General features: G+C 37.1%; 1 protein-coding gene across 1 annotated transcript in view; it reads right to left on the bottom strand.

The window, feature by feature from the left end:
- LOC124787832 (vacuolar protein sorting-associated protein 13D) overlaps window positions 1–20,508 on the bottom strand; it is a 557,316-nt gene that overhangs the window by 53,346 nt on the left and 483,462 nt on the right. Inside the window, exons 57-58 of the mRNA XM_047254770.1 lie at window positions 17,523–17,618; window positions 8,546–8,854 (exon numbers count right to left, since the gene is read on the bottom strand). Coding sequence (XP_047110726.1) covers window positions 8,546–8,854; window positions 17,523–17,618 — 405 coding nt within the window. The remainder of the gene's footprint in view (window positions 1–8,545; window positions 8,855–17,522; window positions 17,619–20,508) is intronic.

Raw genomic sequence — 20,508 nt, 5'->3', positions numbered from 1 at the left:
ATTTTAACTCTGCCATCCTTATACATATATGAGATTATTATATTTTTGTACACCACACATGAATTATTTGAGGGAAACCATTTTTTCCATTCACATGATACTAGAAACTAAGAAAATTTTATGCTCCCCACACACTGCTTCAGAATGTATGCCCAGGGACCTAAATACATGGGAATGAAAATTTGTAATAAATTAAAAGGGAACAAGTTGATGCAGATGAATTTAGGTTCACTTACAAGAAAGCTGTATGAGGTACTTACACTGAAGTGTTATTACTCGGTGGATGAATTCGTGGAGGACAAACTCGAAATTTGAGCTGGATACAATGTGTTACACATTCCAAGAAATATCCTTCTAGTTTTATTATTTATTAATGTAAAAATCACTGTAACTGTATTATAAATTTTTGACATGTCTCCTGTATCCAAACCAAACAGATTGCAAATGTACATCATGAGATGAATAAAAATACAATTCATAACGTTGGTCCTTCCTGGACTTTCAACTGCTTAAAAGAATGTTGAGTTTATATGCCAATAACAAAAGTACAGAGTGGACAGCCACTGTGGATTTAATAGGTAATGCAGCACATATATCCAGGAAATTATTGTACTATCAGGGGAGGAGGGGGCACCTACAAATATGCGCCAACACCAGGAAATGCAGTGGTTGGAGAGGATAGGCAATGAGGAATGAGATGAAAGCATCTTTTAACTTAAATGCCATTACACAAAAAGCATTAAAATTCAATATATAAGCTTAAAAATATTTATTAAATATTCACAGAAAACAAAGCAGTAATGAAAAAGATGTAAAGTTTAACAAATCTTGTTCTACAGAACAAGTAAGTACAAGGAAATTACTTGCATTTATGAAAGTAGAAAAGATGCTACCATTGAAAACAATCTCAGGTTTGTCTGAGCCCACAAACCCACAACATTTCATCAATAATCCAAGAGCCTAAAAACTGAAAGGTGCTTCAGCTTGTTTGGATTTATCCCTAACCGCACAGGACCAAAGAGATCTGAGAGAGTATGTTAAAAGCAGATTTAGCTACCAACATATGATAAAACCTGTAGCAACTTAACAGACTTGCTAGGCATATTATGTTGCTAAATGTTGTAGTGTTCCTGTTGGTTGTAGCTAGCTATTTTGTTCTTGAGCTATTAACTTCAAACTATAAATTCACTTATCTAGTTATTTCTTCACAGCCACCAATACTGAAAAAGCTTGGACTTCATTACCAAAATTCTGCAGTAGTCACTAAAAGTACATCACTCAACATAACATGTAGTTTTGTAAATGAATGCGACACCAGTTCAACTAACATGACATTTCAATAAAGGTATTTCACCTGATGCCAAGACGAAAAGCACATTTACATTTTATGTGAAGTTATTGGACATATGTTTTCAAAGCAAATTTTTTCCTGGACAAAAACGAAATATCTGAAGTTGACTTATATGCATATTGCACGGATTTTGCACTTAGTTTGTTTCATGATATAAGACTGGTTTACAAGGAGGAAATCTGAACAAAGACTGCTTAGCTTTCATTGATAATACAGTTACCCTCCTCTGTCAGCCACTGGAATGATCCAAGTGTGACCTTAGATCCCAGATGACAGGTTCCAGCCTCAACTGATGACACCAGGAGAGCAGCAAGTTGCATATTTAGCTTTCTGTGTGTGCTTCCAAAGTTTTATACTTTAATTCCTTCCACATTTTTGTATTTAAGAGGTGTAGTCTCACATTACAGTAAGTGTAAAGTGTAGATTCATGTAGTCTGTAGAGCAGTTGTCATTTCTTTTGAAAGGCCAGCCACACGTTTCAGTAGGGAGCCAGCTTCCTGTGGTGACACACAGGACAGCAGCAAGTTATATATTTATCTTTCTCTGTGTGCTTTTATGGTTAATATTTAAAATTTAGAAATACTAGAATGGATAGGAGTGTGTGCATCCTGTGTGTGGATGTAGGAACAACTGGCCACAGCTTGCAAACAGCTAATGATACTTTTGGCAGCAGTCAGTCGTTTTCAGGCTGCTGGCTCAGGGTGTAGCCAATCTGTGACTATTTGCTGATGGTTCTAAGGTGTACAGGAATGTGTGAACATTTAGTGACTTTAAGAGGATACAAGTTTGATTAGACAGAATTTCCAGTTGGTGTGATGAATGGCAGTTTGTAATAAATGTGGAAAAATGTAAGCTAATGCAAATATGAAAAGTAACCCTGTAATGTCCTAATACAGCAATAATAGTGTGCAATTTAAAAAAGTTGCAAAGCGATATGTAATGGAACAAGCACATAAGGATGGTATTAGGGAGGGCAATTGGTCAACTTTGATCTATTGGGTGAATTTTAGGGAAGTGTAGTTCTCTACAAAGGAGACACTGTATGGAATACTAGTGTGACCTACTCTTGAGTATTGCTTGAACAACATGCAAGTTTTAGGAAGACGCTTCGTGAAGTCAAATGGGAATCTCTCGGGGATAGATGACATTCTATTCACAAACAACTATTGAGAAAATATAGAGAACCAGCATTTGTAGCTTACTGCTGATTGATTCTACTGCCGCCAATGCACACGTTGGATAAGGACCACAAAGATAATAGAAAGTAGGGCTCATACAGAGACATGTAGAAAGTCATTTTTCCCTCATTCCATTTGCGAGTGGGAACAGAAAAGGAAATGACTCCTTACGGTAAAAAGTATCCTCTGCCATGCACTATACAGTGGCCTGCGTAGTATGTGTGTAAATGTAGAAACAGAAGACCAGAGACAAGTGATGCTACTAAACTACATGAATTAGTCCAGAAATTTCATATGAAAAAACACAATTATTGAATGTTACAACATACTGTGAATCAACACACAGAATAACTCAGAAAGCAGACTAGTTCAGATGTCTGAGAGAGTGGATACAAAAGCCAAACAGAAAGGGAAAAAAATGAATAACAATAGGACTCAGAAAATGGAACTGGCTTACAAGTGAACACAATAGAATTACAACAAGAAATGTGTATTCATCAAAGCAAAATTTTGAAGTTTAAACAAGATAAACAAATCTTAATGAGAATGTGGAAGATGCTACTGGTAGAACCAGGCATTTCTGTTCAGCTAACTGAATTACTTAAATCAGAGCATGTAGGATATTAAATAAAATATTACACACCATAATAACAATCACAAGGATAATGCCAATGCTTCAAAAGGAAATATGCAGAAACGGAAACATTAAACATAATTTAACAATACCAGAGAAGGAAAGTTGCTACTCACCATATAGCGGAGATGCTGAGTCACGATAGGCACAACAAAAAGATTCACACAATTATAGCTTTCGGGCATTCAGGCCTTTGTCAGCAGTAGACACACACACACACACACACACACACACACACACACACATATTCATATTCATGCAAACGCAACTTGCACACACCAATTTTGCATGAATGTGTATGTGCATGTGTATATGTGTGTGTACTGCTGACAAAGGCCTTAATGGCCGAAAACTATAATTGTATGAATCTTTTTGTTGTGCCTATCACAACTCAGTATCTCTGCTATATGGTGAGTGGTAACTTTCCTTCTCTGGTATTGTTACATTCCATCCTGGATTTTCCATTGTTTAAACATAATTTATAAATTCTTCCAGGCTAAATATTTACACACTGTATTATAAAAAACCTAGCATACCTGCCTGGATAGCCATGCATATTAAAGTGTCACTTCCATGATGTGGAGGAGCACCAGATCTATCCGGTAGAGTAATGACAAGGGTAGGTGTGCCGGTCAGCCTGAATGTGGCTTTTAGGCAATTTTCCACCTCCCACCAGGTGAACAAAGGACTCGTACCCAAGTTCAATCTCAGTTACATAATTTAAAAACATTTAGAAAACTTTTGTTCACTTTCGCATGGAGAACACTACAGAAAGACAGTTGTGGTAAACACTTGTTGGGGTGGCAACAGGATGGGCATCTGGCCATCCCTTAAATTAACATCACATCCACTAATCACCATACCAACCCTGCATCAATGTGGTACCAAGTTATAATAAAATGATGATGATGATGATGAAAACCTAACATCTCTAAAATAAGTGCAATCTCTCAATAACATAATTGATTTGAGATAATTTCAAACAGAAAGAAAAATCAGACAGCAACATACTGAGTAATCAGCTATGAGTTTTATCAGCAACATTGCTTTACCTTAAGTATTCAATTGTACAAAATGTATGTACGATTTCTTAATGTGCATTTGCAGCCTTATTTGTTTGCTTCACTTTTCATTTAGCCTTGCTCCCAGCTAATTCATCCTTTTCAACCTACATACTTCATCTTTTTAAAAGATTTAGCTCACCAATATTTGCACAAGGAATTATTGCTTCTGTGGATTAAGTAGATAACATTAAGGCTTCCTACTTTGGCTGCTTTCATACATTAATGTCATATACTATTATATTCTGGGGAACCAAACTCTTTGGGGGGGGGGGGGGGGGGGGGGGGTGAATCCACTGTGGAAAAAGAAAAAAAAAGCTATTAGAATAATGAATGGTGTCCATCATAGACACCCTTACAGGATCTTGTTTTGAAAGATAGGTATCCTTTCTAAAGCCTCATAGTATATTTTTCCCTTGTTGGCATTTACCTGTAACAACTTTGCTCTGTACAATGACAACCGTGAATATTGTTACTACAACACATGAAGTTTGTACATGGAACTGAAAAGTCTAAATCTGATTTAAAAAGAGGTTTATTACTCCAACATGTTTAATGCACTACCATCACACATCAAATGCCCTCAAAGTGTCAAAATTCACATTCTGAAGGAGTATCTAATAGAGAAATCTTTTTATGCGGTCCATGAATTTTTGATAGGAAATGAATACCATCACTAAACTTAAATTGTTTTACACATATTTATTTTGAGCACTATCAAAGGCATTCAAAAATCTGGTTTTTGGTATTCATGTATTTATTTGTTGAGTGTAATAGTTAGCTAAACTCTGCTTCCTGCTGATCCTTCTTCAGCATAACACAACTTTCTGTTAGTTGGATATATGTTTTTAATTTGATGTTTTACCTGCATAGTTTGCATTTATGTAAGTTACATCTAAACTACATACAATTTGAAATGTTCCCTATCCCTGCAATTCGCTCACTACCTGACTCTACGGAATAATAAATAAATAAATAAATAAATAAATAAATATTTCCATCTCTAGTCATTGCAGCTGGTTGGAGGTTGATTTGGGGGAGGGACCAAACAGCAAGATCATCAGTCCCATCAGATTAGGAAAGGATGAGGAAGGAAGTCGGCCGTGCCCTTACAAAGGAATCATCCCAGCGATTAGCCTGAAGCGATTTAGGGAAATCATGGAAAACCTAAATTACGATGGCCGCATGTGGGTTTGAACCATCATCCTCCTGAATGCGAGTCCAGTGTGTTGACCACTGTGCCACATCACTCGGTCGAGTCACTGCTGTTCTCTGCAACTTCTGGGTCTGTTCTTTTTTTATTATTATTATTTTATTTTTTTTATTCCTGTTTCCTTTATTATCAGTTGCTTCACATACATTTTCTTTTACTTTGGAATGATTTAATATTGTGACGCTTCTCCCTCCTCTCTTCGACCACTGCTACGTGGAGAACTTGGACGGAATTTCGGTCTGGTCCTCCCCCTTCCTGCTTCCTCCCCCACTACAGTGGAACCTTGCATAGAGAGCATAATTTATTCTAGAATCTTACTCGTAGTGTGAAACATTCATTAAGTAAAACAATTTATCCCATCTAAATTAATACAAAATATGATAATGCATTCCATGCAGAAAAAGTATAAAAGTTTTATGTTATTCATGCCCTTTATTCAAAGAAAATTATACTTACAGTATTATGTACTTTATTATTTATGATACATAACTAATTCTTTTTTACTAGGAAGCTATCTATAGTCATCTGTTTCTGCCAATGCTTCAACACTTGGCGAAGGTGCAACACAGCATTATTGTCAAATAAACTTGTAGCATGCATAGCCACTTTATTGGGGTGGTGATAATCGACGTACAATGCAACCAATTCCTATACTTTCAGCATTTCTCTTATTGCGCCAGAAGACTGCTGCTTTGCTGTTAGCACCTCTGCCACTGTCTCCTCGTCCTCCTCTGTAACTCCACAAGCTCTTAGATGGTCGTTTCTTGGTTGTGATCTTCCACAAGCTCATCAACAGCACTGTTATCCACTTCTAGTCCCATGCTCTTGGTCAAACACACACTCTCATTGACTACAGGTGCCACAGGTACTGACTCAAATGCTTCAGGGTCACAATCAACAATGCACTCCGGTCAAAGCTTCTTCCAAGCAGAAGTGAGAGTTTCCTTGGTAACCCCTTCCCACGCCTTTTCAATCATCTTGTCACAGGCAATGAAGTTAAAATGATATTTCCAAAATTCTCTGAGAGTGAAATTGGTAGCTTCAGTCAATTCAAAGCAATGCTTGAAGAATGCTTTAGTGAAGAGCTTCTAAAAGTTAGAAATAATCTGCTGGTCCATAGGCTGCAGTAACGAAGTGGTGTTGGGAGGCAGAAACTGGATCTTGATTAATTGAAATTCTTCAAGGAGGTGGTCTTGCAGGCCTAGAGAATGGGTAGGAGCGTTGTCCATAACAAACAAGACATGGAGTGGGAGATTCATCTCAAGTAAATATTTCTTCACCAATGGACCAAACATTTCATTGATCCAATCACAAAAAAAATAATCATATGTCACCCAAACCTTGTTGTTGAACCTCCACATCACATTTAACCTGCTCGTCTGGACTTAACACCTCATGAAGGCTCGTGGAGTTTCTGAATGGTAAACAAGCAGTGGTTTAATTTTCATATTGCCACTTGCATTGGCACAGAACAGCAGTGCCTTTTGATCGGGCAATACATTTTCCTCTGATGTTATAAAGGTATACTTCAGCAGCTTTTTACAGAATAGACCTGTCTGATCACAATTAAAAACCTGTTGCAGCAGATAACCCTAAGAATCTACGAGCATCTTGAAGCTGCTTGATAAAGTTCTCTGCTGCCTTTGTGTCGGAGCTGGCTGCTTCGCTGTGCCTCACAAGGCTGTGGAAGTTGGCTCTTATCTTAAACTTCTCAAACAATCCATGGCTTCCCTCATCATCCAGAATACTAAACCATTGTTTAGATACTCTTGTCACTCCCTTTGAATCATCTGTATCCTTAATCTTGCTCTTGCTCTTGAGTATAGTGCAAGTAGTTGATGTAGACAGATTGTATGTGCATGCTAAATCAGCAATGCTCACACCACATTCATGTTTCCAATGATTTTATGTTTAATTCCTAAGGTCACTTTGTTTCTATTATGGTCACCTTCTTGCGACTTTATCTCCGGGGACATTTCTACAAAGGGTATTAAAATTTGCACGCAAAAACAGCTCTGTATGAACACAAGCTGCACTAAGATGGTAGCAGAATGAGCGCTAAAGCCAAACTGCAGTACATACTAAAGACATTGTTCATATGCCACGGCCAACAATGAAAGGTGTTCATATTGTTGAACATTTCCCACGCCATGCATGAACAGCAGGTGACGTCACATTAAATGTTGTCACTTGTTATGTGAAACATCACTCATTAAGTGAGTCATTTTTTACAATTTGTTTTGCTCCTTATGCGAATTGCACGTTATGGATGTGTTCGTTAAGCAAGCTTTCACTGTATTTTCTTTTTACCATACATACCTGAAATAAAATCCACTCAAAACTGTGATGAAACAAAAGATCGGATTCCGTATAACCAACGCATCTTTGATGAACAAATTTATAAATGAACTGTATGAAAGGAATTAGTTCACACTGTAAGCTACTCACAATATTTGTGATAGTTCTGTTCTCTCAGTTTGTTTAGTTATTGTTGTTTCTATTATTTTTAGTGACAGCAACATAATTCATTATTAGCAGTGGCAGTGTTGATGAAATTGACACTTTATTATTTTAGCCCACTTATCGTGCCAATATTTCTACTAACATATACCAGATGCAGGCAGATACTCTTTGGCTGAATAATTAGATCTGCTGGAGTTGTACATTCATTAAACTATGCTGTCAGTGACCTCCATCTCCTTTTTCCCCTTCCCCATGCCCTCTACCCTTCATCTTTTTTTTCCAGTAACAATATATGCTGCATTAGGCCTGAAATTAAGTGGATGTTTGTGAGTATTTTTAGCAGACTTACCAAAATTTTTTCCTTAGATGATGGGCACTGCTTTTTTACATTGATTTAAAATGTTAAGTCGTACAATTTCAGGAAAATGGTTTTGCAGAAGTTTTACAAGGAGGAGGGGAAGGAGGAGAGCAATCACATAACAGAAGCTTAACATACTGAGAACCTGTGTCATTAAATAATAATAATAATAATAATAAAAATAAAACAAAGAACTACTTTCTGTAACAGGCAAGAGATTCTTGCTGATAGTATTCAAAATTAAGTGAAACCACTGCAATACTTGTAATAGGAATATAGTGAATTACCTTATATATTTCAGCATTAGTACTAGAACTTGCTTGTTGTTCAATCATAATCTCCAAAGCAAAATTTCCGCTTGATGTTTCTCCATGGTTTGATCGAGACTGAGTCACATAGAGCGGCACAGCACACTGTGCTTCCACCAACTGATTGTCACACTGTACATCACGTACACGTAAATACATTGATGTTTCTTGGTCTGACCATAATACCTTCAAGTCTATTTCTTTAAGTGTCAAATACAGTAACTCTTCTGCTGGTGTATGCTGTGATACGAGGCTCAGCCCAAGACCAGCTGGTAAACTGATTTTTACCTATAAAACATGCAGAAATTATAAGCTCATTGAACTAGCAACACATTTATTGCTTTGTGTAAGCTTTTAACAGCAATCTCAAAACATAATTACAGGCTGTACATCGTGCTCTGGAGAAGTGCCATGTCCAGATGGCATCCCAATCAGGTTTTACAAAGAGTACTCCACGGCACTGGGCCCTTACTTAGCTTGCATTTATCACAAATTTCACACCTCGAATAAAGTATAAAGTGACTGGAAAAAGCTCAGGTGACTCTTGTACATAAGAAGGGTGAAAGAATGGACCAGCCAAATAATGGATTAATATCAGTTCGCTGCAGAATTCTGGAATATATTTTCACTTGGAATATCATAATTATATTTCCTAGAGACGGAGAAGTTTCTGCCCACAAATCAGCAAGGTTTTAGGAAGCATCACTTTTGCAAAACTCCACTTGCCCTTTTCTCACATGTTATACTGCAAACTATTGGATCTACATGTATGTCTACATCTACACCCAGACAGACACTCCGTGTCACCATACAGTGTGTGATAAAGGGTTCCCTGTACCATTAATTTCCTTTTCTGTTCCACTCACAAATAGCGAAGGGAAAAATGACTGTCTATATGCCTCCATAAAAGCCATAATTTCTCTTATCTTCATGGTCCTTAAGCGAAATATATGTTGGCAGCAGCAGAATCATTCTGCAGTCAGCTTTAAATGCTAGTTCTCTAATTGCCTCAACAGTGTTCCCTGAATAGAACATTGTCTTCCCTCCAAGGATTGCCATCTGAGTTCTTGATGGATCTCTGTAATACTTGCAAGATGATTGAATCTACAGGTAACAAATCTAGCAGCACACCTGTAAACTGCTTCAGTGCCTTACTTTAATCCGAGCTGGTAGGAATCACAAACACTCTAGCAGTACTCAAGAATGGGTCATACGGGTGTTCTATACGTGGTCTCCTTTGCAGATGAGTCACACCTTCCTAAAATTCACCAAATATACTGTAATCGACCATTCACTTTCCCTATAACCATCCTAACATTCACATTCCATTTCATATTGCTTTGTGATGTTATACCTACATATTTAATCGACAGGACTGTGTCAATCAGGACACTAATAATGCTGTATTCAAACATTACAGGATTGTTTTTCCTACTATTTGTATTAACTGACTTTTTCTACATTTAGAGCAAGCTGTCATTCATCACACCAACACAACGTTATTTAAGATATCTTGTATCTTTTTACTGTCACTCAATGATGGCACGTTCCTATACACAACAGCATCATCAGCAAACACTGCAGATTGCTGTCCACCCTGTTCGCCATATCATTAATGGATATAGAAAATGATAGCAGTCCTGTCAAACTTCCTTTGGGCACTCCTGATGTTACACTTGTCTCTGATTAACACTCGCCGTCGATGTCAATGTACTGGTTTCCATTACTTACAAGTCTTCAAGCCATGCACTTATGTGGGATCCTATTCTATATTATCGTACCTTTGTTGGCAGTCTGCTGTGGGGCACCGTGTCAAATGCTTTTCACAAATCTAGAAACATGTAGTCTGCCTGTTGCCCTTAATTCCTCTACACCCGTCTTACTAGAACTAAGTGATGCCAGTTCATGAAGTGAGATGTTAGTAACTGCTTATCTGCTCTGTCTAGCAGGAACACTCTCCTAGCCTTCTTGACTGATTTGTTAACTTTTCTAATGATTGCTGCTATAATGACATCATGATCACCAGTCCTATTTCTGTACTGACATTGTCAATAAGTTCCAGCCTATTTGTAGCTACAAAGTCTAAGGTATTTCCACTGTGTGTGGACTGCTGAGCTAGCTGCTCAAGACTGTTTATAGAAAACTGTCTAGCAGATTCCATATTTCTAGATTTGTGGAGAGTATTTGACACGGTGTCCCACTGCTGGTTGTTAATGAAGGTACAGGCATTTGGAATAAGTTCACATATATCTGAGCACCTCAAAGACTTCTTAAATAACGGAACCCAGTATGTTGTCCTTGACAGTGAGTGTTCATCAGAGACAAGGGTATCATCAGGAATGGCCCAAGGAAGTGTGATAAGACTGCTTCTGTTCTCTATATACATAAATGATTTGGCGGACAGAAATCTGTGGTTGTTTACTGATGATTCTATGGTGTACAGTAATGTGTTGAGTGGCTGTAGGAATATACAAGATGACTTGACAAAATTTCCAGTTGGTGGCAGTTAGCCCTAAATGTGGAAAAATGTAAGTTAATGTGGATGAGTAGGAATATCAAACCTGTAATGTTCGGACATAGTATTACTAGTGTTCCACTTGACACAGTAAAGCCATTTAAATATCTGGGCGTAACATTGCAAAGCGACGTGGGGTGGAACAAGCATGTGAGAACTGTGGTAGGGAAGGTGAATGGTCAACTTCAGTTTACTGGGAGGATTTTAGGAAAGAGTTGTTCATCCGTAAAGGAGACCACATATAAGATGCTGGTGCGATCTATTCTTGAGCACTGCTCTCGAGTGTTTGGGATCCATACCAGCTTGGGTTAAAAGAAGACATCGAAGCAATTCAGAGGCGGGCAGCTAGACTTGTTACCGGTAAGCTCAAACAACATGTAAGTGTTACAGAGATGCTTCGGGAACTCAAATAGGAATCTCTGGAGGGAAGGCGACTTTTTTTTTAAAAAAAAAAAAAAAAAAAAAAAAAAAAAAACACACCGCTAATGAGAAAATTTAGAGAACCGGCATCTGAAGCTGCCTGCCAAACGATTCTACTGCTGCCAACATCCATTGCGAATAAGGACCATGAAAATAAGATACACGAAATTAGGGCTCATACAGAGGAATAGAGACAGTCGTTTTTCCCTCTCTCTATTTGCGAGTGGAACAGGAAAGGAAATGACTAATAGCAGTACAGGGTACCCTCCGCTATGCACCATATCTAAATCTCTTCTCCGAAAACTATGTGGAACAGATATTTCAAACCCTACCTTTGAGGAAGTTCACATGAAACTGGTAACATGCAGTTATGGCAACAATGAATAATAAAGTACAAAGGCCAATTAGAACAAGAAGAAAGATTTGAATGTTCAGCAAACTAGACAGAGAAACAATAGTGTGATACTTCAATGAGAAACATGAAACTTTTAGCTCAGGATACGATCACGTAGAGGAACTATGGCTCAAGTTTAAGAGAATAGTTGACCATGCACTGGATAGATATGTACCTGGCAGGGCAGTGTATAGCAGGAGAGATCCTCCATGGTAATCAGTCATTGTAAAGGAACTTCTAAAGAGACAGAGACTACTATGTAATGGGTACAAGACAAAATATAGCACTACAAAGAGATGCTGAATGAAACACGTTTGGACGGCAAGGGATCAATGTGTGAAGCCTACAATGACTACTGTAGCAGAATAATGTCAGAAGATCTTTTACAAAACCAAAAGAAATTCTGGTCATGTGTAAAGACTGTTAGTGACTTCAAAATTAAGTGTCCATTCACTCACAGATGAGATGAACTGAGATTAAGAATAGCAAAGCAAAAGCAAAAACACAATTTTATAAATGTTCCTTTACAAAGTAAAATCCAGAGTATTGCCCCAACTTAATTCTCGTAACACTGAAAAGATGAGTGAAGTATGTATTACTGTCAGTGGTGTTGGCAAACAGCTGAAATCTTTAAAATTGAACAAAGTCCCAGGGCCAATTCATGGCTGATTTAGCCCCTGTTACTATAATCTATAATAGCTCCCTCAACTAAAAATTTGTGCCCAGTAGTTGGAAGAAAGCATCAGTCACACTTGTCTACAAGGAGGACAACAGAAGTGGTCCAAAAACTACCATCCAATATCCTTGACATTCATTTGTTGTAGAATCTTAGAACAAATTCTGAGCTCAAATATAATGAGGTCTCTTAAACAGGACGACCTCCTCCATACCAACCAGTAGGGATTTCAAAAACATACATCATGTGGACCCCAATTTGCACATTTCTCACATGACATCCTGAAAGCCATCGATCAAGGTAGTCACATATATGCAATATTTCTCGATTCCCAAAAAGCATTTGACTCAGTATCACATGCTTATTATTGAAAGTACAATCATATGGGGTATCAGGTAAAATATATGACTGGATTGAGGATTTCTTTGTAAGGACAACACAGTATGTTATCTTGGATGGAAAGTCATCAACAGATGTAGAAATGACTTCAGGAGTACCATTAATGACCTCGCAGACAATATTAATTATACCCTCACGCTTTTCATAGATAATGCATTTATCTATACTGAAGTAGTCTGGATGAAGCTGCACAAATATTCAGTCAGACCTTGATATGTTTACAAAGTAGTGTAATGATGACAGCTCGTTTTAAATGTTCAAAAATGAAAAAATGAAAAAAACATAGTATCGCATGAATATAACATTATTGAGTCACAGCTACAATCTGTAAACTCAAATAAATACTTGGCTGTGACACTCAGTAGGAACATTAAGTGATCTATCATATAGGCTCAGTTGCGGGTTAAGCAGGTAGCAGACTTCAGTTTATTAAGATAGACGTAAACTATCCTGAGAAAGCCTGCTAACAAATTTTCAAGAACTGGTTATAAATGGTAACTCTAGGAATATATTACAGCCCACTGCATACTGCTCCCACAGGGATTGTGAGGACCAGATTATGTTAATTACAGCATGCACAGTGGCATTTAAGCAAACATTTTTCCCACACTCCATATGTGAATGGAACAGGGAAAGCCCTAACAACAGGTACAGTGGGATGTACCCTGTGCTACGCACTTCACAGTGGTTCACAAAGGGTAGATGTAGGTACATGCAGAAGTAGATGAAGAAACATATTACAATGCATTTTGAATGTTGTTTCAAAACGCTATTAGCTTCAGTACTGTCGGGGGAATATAACCAACACAAGAAGTTTCATGGAGTCACATTATGTTCCTTGCATTTTTTAAATCATTTTTTGCTGTCAAACTCTTATCCATTTCTGTGAAATTATCCTATTTCTGCCACAAAGATCACTACACTATACCACCACAAATATACAGTACTCAATATCAGAGCATAAATCTCTCTCTCTCTCTCTCTCTCTCTCTCTCTCTCTCTCTCTCTCTCTCTCTCGTATGCCCCCCAACCCCTTTCAATACACCGAGTGATCAAAAAGTCATTATAAATTTGAGAACTGAATAAATCACGGAATAATGTAGATTGAGAGGTACAAATTGACACACATGCTTGGAATGACATGAGGTTTTATTAGAACCAAAAAAATACAAAAGTTCAAAAAATGTCCGACAGATGGCGCTTCATCTGATCAGAATAGCAATAATTAGCATAACAAAGTAAGACAAAGCAAAGATGATGTTCTTTACAGAAAATGCTCAATATGTCCACCATTATTCCTCAACAATAGCTAAAGTCGAGGAATAATGTTGTGAACAGCACTGTAAAGCATGTCCGGAGTTATGGTGGGGCATTGGCGTCAGATGTTGTTTTTCAGCATCCCTAGAGATATCGGTCGATCACAATACACTTGCAACTTCAGGAAACCCCAAAGCCAATAATCGCATGGACTGAGGTCTGGGGACCTGGGAGGCCAAGCATGACGAAAGTGGCGGCTGAGCACACAATCATCACCAAACGACGCATGCCAGAGATATTTCATGTGTCTAGCAATATGGGGTAGAGCGCCATCCTGCATAAACATCATGTGTTCCAGCAGGTGTTTATCAGCCAGGCTGGGGATGATGTGATTCTGTAACATATTGGCGTACCTCTCACCTGTCACAGTTTACAGTTTAGACCTTGGCACCACAGAAAAATCTGAGATGTTCACCATGTACCTCCATGTTAGTAGCCATTGGTGTAAACCACTACTAGAGGTTTCTTTGTGCAAAATAAAATATTTTCTGTGAAATGATCAGCAGCACACATTTTAGTATTCACTGATCAATAGTCTATCTGACACACACACACACACACACACACACACACACACACACACGCAAATGCATGTGCATGTTCATGTTCATGTTTGTGCACCCTTGTCGATAATGCTACTCTAGAGCTCAATCAGTTCTCACAAAGACTGGAACCAATCACACAAAAACAGAGTACTATTATAATTAAAGAGCCCAATTTGTTTCTATGTATTTGAGAAAATGAAAACACAGGACCTTTTTATGAAGACATAAACATAACAGTTATAAACTTTCAGAAAGAAGCCTAAACACTAGGTCAATTTTAACATGTATTTTCCCAAAATGAAATTACTTTTCAGAACAGGCAACAAAGGTAAAGCTGTGAAGGTGAGTCAAGAGTTATGCCAGGATAAATCATTCAGCAAGATGATTGCCTGCAAAAGGCAAGGATTTGGGTTTTTGTTCCATTCAGTCAAAAAGTTTTGACCCGTCAGGGAGTATATTTTACTATTCCTTTCTCCGACTAAGATGGAGGGGCAGAGTTCTGGAAAATAAAAATGTTTAATCTTGTTTATGAAACACATTTGATCAGTTTGTGGATTACAAGAAACAGCAAATCACAAACTTTGCTCACAAATAGGTCTTCCTGCAGGAAAGATGCAGTTATGTGTTGTTATGTAGTTTCCTGTTCTTTTCTTTGGACATGTTGATGGGATCAGGTTCTGCAGCTTTTTTTGTACCCACTTCTGGCTGCCCACTCTTCCCAATCACAAACTGTTCTATCCAATGATTAGATGACACATGTGTTAAGACTGTTTAATTCATCACACTAAATCCCTCAAAAGCAACTTTGGATACTGCATCAGGTTTATAATTTCATAAACGTTTATGAGCTCTCTGCAAAAAGACTTTTTCTGATTTTTACCAAGTAAAAGAAAAACCTAAAAAAAGATGAAACAGGAACATTTAAAAATTCCAGTTAGAATCCTCATGTATTCGTTGGTTACTCCACTTCAGTGGATAGCTCTTATCATTATTTTTGCACAAAAAACTGAAATTTTTAAATAAACTTTAATGTTCTTTTTTAATTTCAAGTGGAAACCAGAGACAAGTAATTCCTATGAGTAATTTACTTTCAACACGATAAACCAACACACACATACTTATTTTCTTCATAAATCCAGTTTCCCTTAATGTTTTCAGCCCTGAAAGCTTGGAGTATTGATTTTATTTTTGTGCCTCCTGAAGGTAAAACCTATCCTGCATCTCTGTGAAATCAATAATGTTTTTAACTTTGGTCAATTTCATTGCCTTTCAGAATTTATGCCACCATCCAAATTTATATCTGGTGTAGTTGGTGCAGTTACTTTATTCTAATCTTTGAACTGACTTTTCTAGGTACAGGCTAACATATAGTTTAACATGGACTCCTAGCCATTAACTCACTGCTGGATGTGAAAAAAGTATGAGCAACAGATGAAAATCCTACAGCTGACAAGGTATCAAACTCCCAAACTTTTAAACCTGTAGTCTGGCACTTGTTGAGGTGCTATGTATTCCTTACCTTAAATAATAGTTCCCTTGAAAAAATAAAATTAATAGTAGATACAAGGAACAATGGTGCTATGATATATCTCATGCCTCATGCATTGCTGAAGTGTAGTTGCATGAGTAGAAATAAAAAATAATGTGTTTGTTAATGTTAACGGTAATCATGTACACATTTTCCACAAACTGACACATTCCATATCATTTTGATAAAAAAAAATCATTCAAATGATGTATGCAACATGTGACTAACTAACCAATCAACCGTTATTTATGATTGGAAAGGCTCAGCAGCTCAGTTGTTAAAAGCCAGACTACAGATTCAGAGGTATGGGGTTCGATCCACTGTCAGTCCTAGGTCTTTTATCTGGCATTTATCACTTCTTTTAACCTCTGGGAGTGATTTAATTTGAAAAATGCTGAATTGCACCACAGTTTGGAGTCCATGTTAAACCGTAGATCACTCTGTAATGAGCTGCCTAAATTAGATCAAAGTTTAGAGGTGTGTATCAACACCTACAACAGGACAAAGCCTAGTAAAGCACTGTAGTGTTCAAATTAACCTTCTGGTTGATGACAAATTTACTCACCAGTAATTACATCCCTTACTTCACAAAACAACTTCAACTTTAATTATATGTAGCTTCTAAGCATATGTTACTTCTGTGCATTTTACTTCTCACCAGTAACACTAAGTAAGGGAGCTGGAGCTCACTTCCTCTTCTTCCTAAACCCCCAGCCAACCCTTTAAAAACCAACCAGGAAAAAGTAGTTACATAAATCTGTAAATTTTTTCTAATTTTCTACTTTATATGTCTGGATATGTATTGTTCCAATACAATGTTTTATGACACTGTTCTCTTAATACATCTTTTTTCTCAATTTTAATGTTTTACAGTGTGTATCAAATGTGAATTACCAAGCTATACCCTCTCATTCAAGTCAACTATTTTGCAGAAATTGTTACAACACATTTCTGTTCACAACTGGGCAGTTTCCATAGGTAGATCTTTTAATGTGCAATGTTGTATGTGTGGGTCAGTACAGTGCATAAATTTACTCAGCTGGTGAGACGTGCACAATTATATTTTGGTCCTGACCCATCACAGCAGTACTGTTAAAGAGGAATTATAGCTAGTCTTGTTCAATGACATAAAACAATTTTTTCAGTCACAATGAGAAATTACCTGCATCTCTTTTGAGTCATTATGACTAACTCGTCCATCAGTGGATGTAGCACCATGTTTAATAGTCATTACTCTGTAATTGTGAGCATCAGCATGCTGCAACACAACAAAAAGGCATTAATGAGACTGATTTTTACTAATGATAGAATAATGAAAGCAAAATTATGAACAATAGGCAGATGTGTAGAAGACACAATAGTGAATGGAGAGTAAGAGATAAAACTAACGTTTCAGTGGTTACTGCAACACTGATGCTTATTGAATACTTCAAACAATCTCATATGACAGTTTTGAACTGCAGTTATAGTTTTAGTTAGGATTTTGGTTTTTTATGTGGCTGTAAAGAGAATATGCAAATTGTGCCCTTCAGTTTCTCCTATTAAACTCCCAGTTGAGAGAGTAAATAATCCCTTCTAGCATCCCATAATATGAAATAACCTGTGCCAAAATAGTATTACAAGGCAACATCAGATATGCCTTCAGATAACCTGCCAGCTTAAGAGAACAGAACTGCAATCAAATAAATAAAAATAAAATCTAAAGTAGAGCAACAACACTTTCATATAGTTATACCCACTAAAAGATAAGTCACAATTAAAAGTAAGAAGTATCAATGGGTTTCCAGCAATACAGAAAAGACATCAGCTTTAATAAATAAAGCAACTGCACAGAAAACTAATAAACACAAAACCAACAAATGTTTTATTACTGCAAGGAAAAACATGGACAACAGATGAAAATATAGTAATCAAAATTTACATGTTCTGTTCTCAATATAGGGTATAAAGATGTTTTTTAAGCAGCCTTCTTTTGTGTGTGGGCCACAGCTTCCCTATATCCTACCAGCAGATTGAACCTGGCCATTTGCTATACCTACCACTGAGTTCATTTATTTATTCCACTCCATATTTTCACACACTGGTTTTCCTAGCCATTTGCACTGTTCATTTTCTTAACACTCCCGTACAAGGTAGAAAATGTAACACAATAGAACAACCCAACATGGCTCTATCCCTTAAACAACTACTTTCCATCCTATCTTCCCTTTTTCTGCATATACTGCATTTTTATTTTGCTGACAGGCTCAAGGAAACTAATACAGTGTCACCCTCCACAGCATCTACACTTGGCTTTGGACAGAGTGTTTCAAAAAGACTGATCTGATTTCAAAACTCCATCTTTATTGATAAAAACATATTACTATCATGGACAAATTGCAAAATACTCACAAAATTTAATAAGTTTTTGCTATGAAAATGCAAAAGCACTGTGTGCCCACCAGCAGTATCACAAACAACATCTAAACGATAACTAAATTCGTCAAACTTTACATAATTTATCTGCTTTTACAGAAGTTATGGCAGCTGTTATTCTGTTTGTTACTTCTTCTATGTTACGATGTAAAGGGGAGATGAATACACTTTCCTTCGCACACCCTCACAAGAAAACATTTCATGTGGTCAGGTCTGGTGATCTGGGAGGCCAAGAATGAAGGGCAGTGTCTCAGGGTCTCGTGTGCCCTATCCAGTGTTGGGCTATCTTCAAATGCTGTGGAACTGGCTTTTTCCTCAATTTCAGGAGGACTCCGATGACTTCATTTTCCAACAGGATGAAGATCCACCACACTAGCACAACAACATATTTCAGTTTCTCAATGACACACTGCCTTGACACTGGATAGGATGCACGAGACCACAAGACACTGCCCTGCTTTCTTGGTTTACAAGATAGGCAGAGATAAAGCCCATGCAATTTGTTCTTAGGGAATACGTGAAGGAATGTGTTGTCACCTCTCCTTTACCTTGTAACATAAAAGAAGTGAAGAACAGAATAACAGCTGCCATAACTTATGTACAAGCAGATGCATTATATAAAGCTTACGATAAATTTAGCTTATCATCTAGATGTTGTTCGTGCTGCTTCTGGTGGACACAGAGTATTTGTAACAGCATAGCTAAAACTTTAAGATTTTGTGTATATTTTACAATTCATCCCATTCCTGTAGTACATTTTTACCAATAAATATGGAGTTTTGAGATCGGGTCATTCTTTTTTACACACCCTGTATTTTGTCTACTCTTATACTGTACATGGTATAATGTACATCTAAGTAGTAGTTAACGCAATCTAAGACCTCAATTTGCAATGAAAATAACTGAACGATTTTAGGCTTTTCAACTGCTTACACATGTAATTAACAGGTATTTTTATTCAGGTTTAGCTTCCAATTCACATACAAGAATTAAGTTTAACAGATATAAAATCACATGCACTGGTAGCATCTGCTTATTAACTTTTATGTGCATAATTATATAACCAATTATAATTAAAGCCAGTCAGTAGTCATTGTTACAAGCATTTACTTTTTTTAAAATTCTTTCCATGTACTGTTGCTCATACTTCTTGCTATTTAGGTTGGATACACACCAATGGCACACAGCTGTCACTATGCTTCAGAGTTATACTGGTATATCCACATTATATCAAGAATTACGAAGCTGACTATCATTTTAATACATCATGGCATTAAAATCAAGACCTAAGTGTCCATTATACTACGCAAAACATATCTCTGTTGTAGAAAAAAAAGTGTCAATGTCCCATCTTCAACTGACAATAATAATTCCTGTACAGACAATACTGAACTTTATAAAAGTTTCAGTGATGTGGATATGAATGTGTATCGAAATATAAAGTAGAAATCAGGAAGCAAAAAGAGTGGCACTCTTTTCCTAGCAGGCAGGCACAGCAGAAAACTATCAAACATTCTGCAAGATATTGATAAAGAGCTTCAAGATATTAGCATTGTCAACCCCGACGCAGTTATGAAAAATGTCCCTGTTGTAAAATCCCAAAAGTTCATGCTATAACAAAATGATTTCATAGTCTGTATTATGCATATGAATGACATAGCAAAGAATGAGTGAGATGCTTGTCTGAGATCTCTACAGAACCTTTTTAAAAATTAATGAATGTAGAAATGCTA

Source organism: Schistocerca piceifrons, chromosome 3 (genome assembly GCF_021461385.2).
Source record: "Schistocerca piceifrons isolate TAMUIC-IGC-003096 chromosome 3, iqSchPice1.1, whole genome shotgun sequence".
NCBI classification, from domain to species: Eukaryota; Metazoa; Arthropoda; class Insecta; order Orthoptera; family Acrididae; genus Schistocerca; species Schistocerca piceifrons.
The sequence above is the reverse complement of the archived record's forward strand: the minus strand, read 5'-3'. Positions and strand labels throughout refer to the sequence as shown.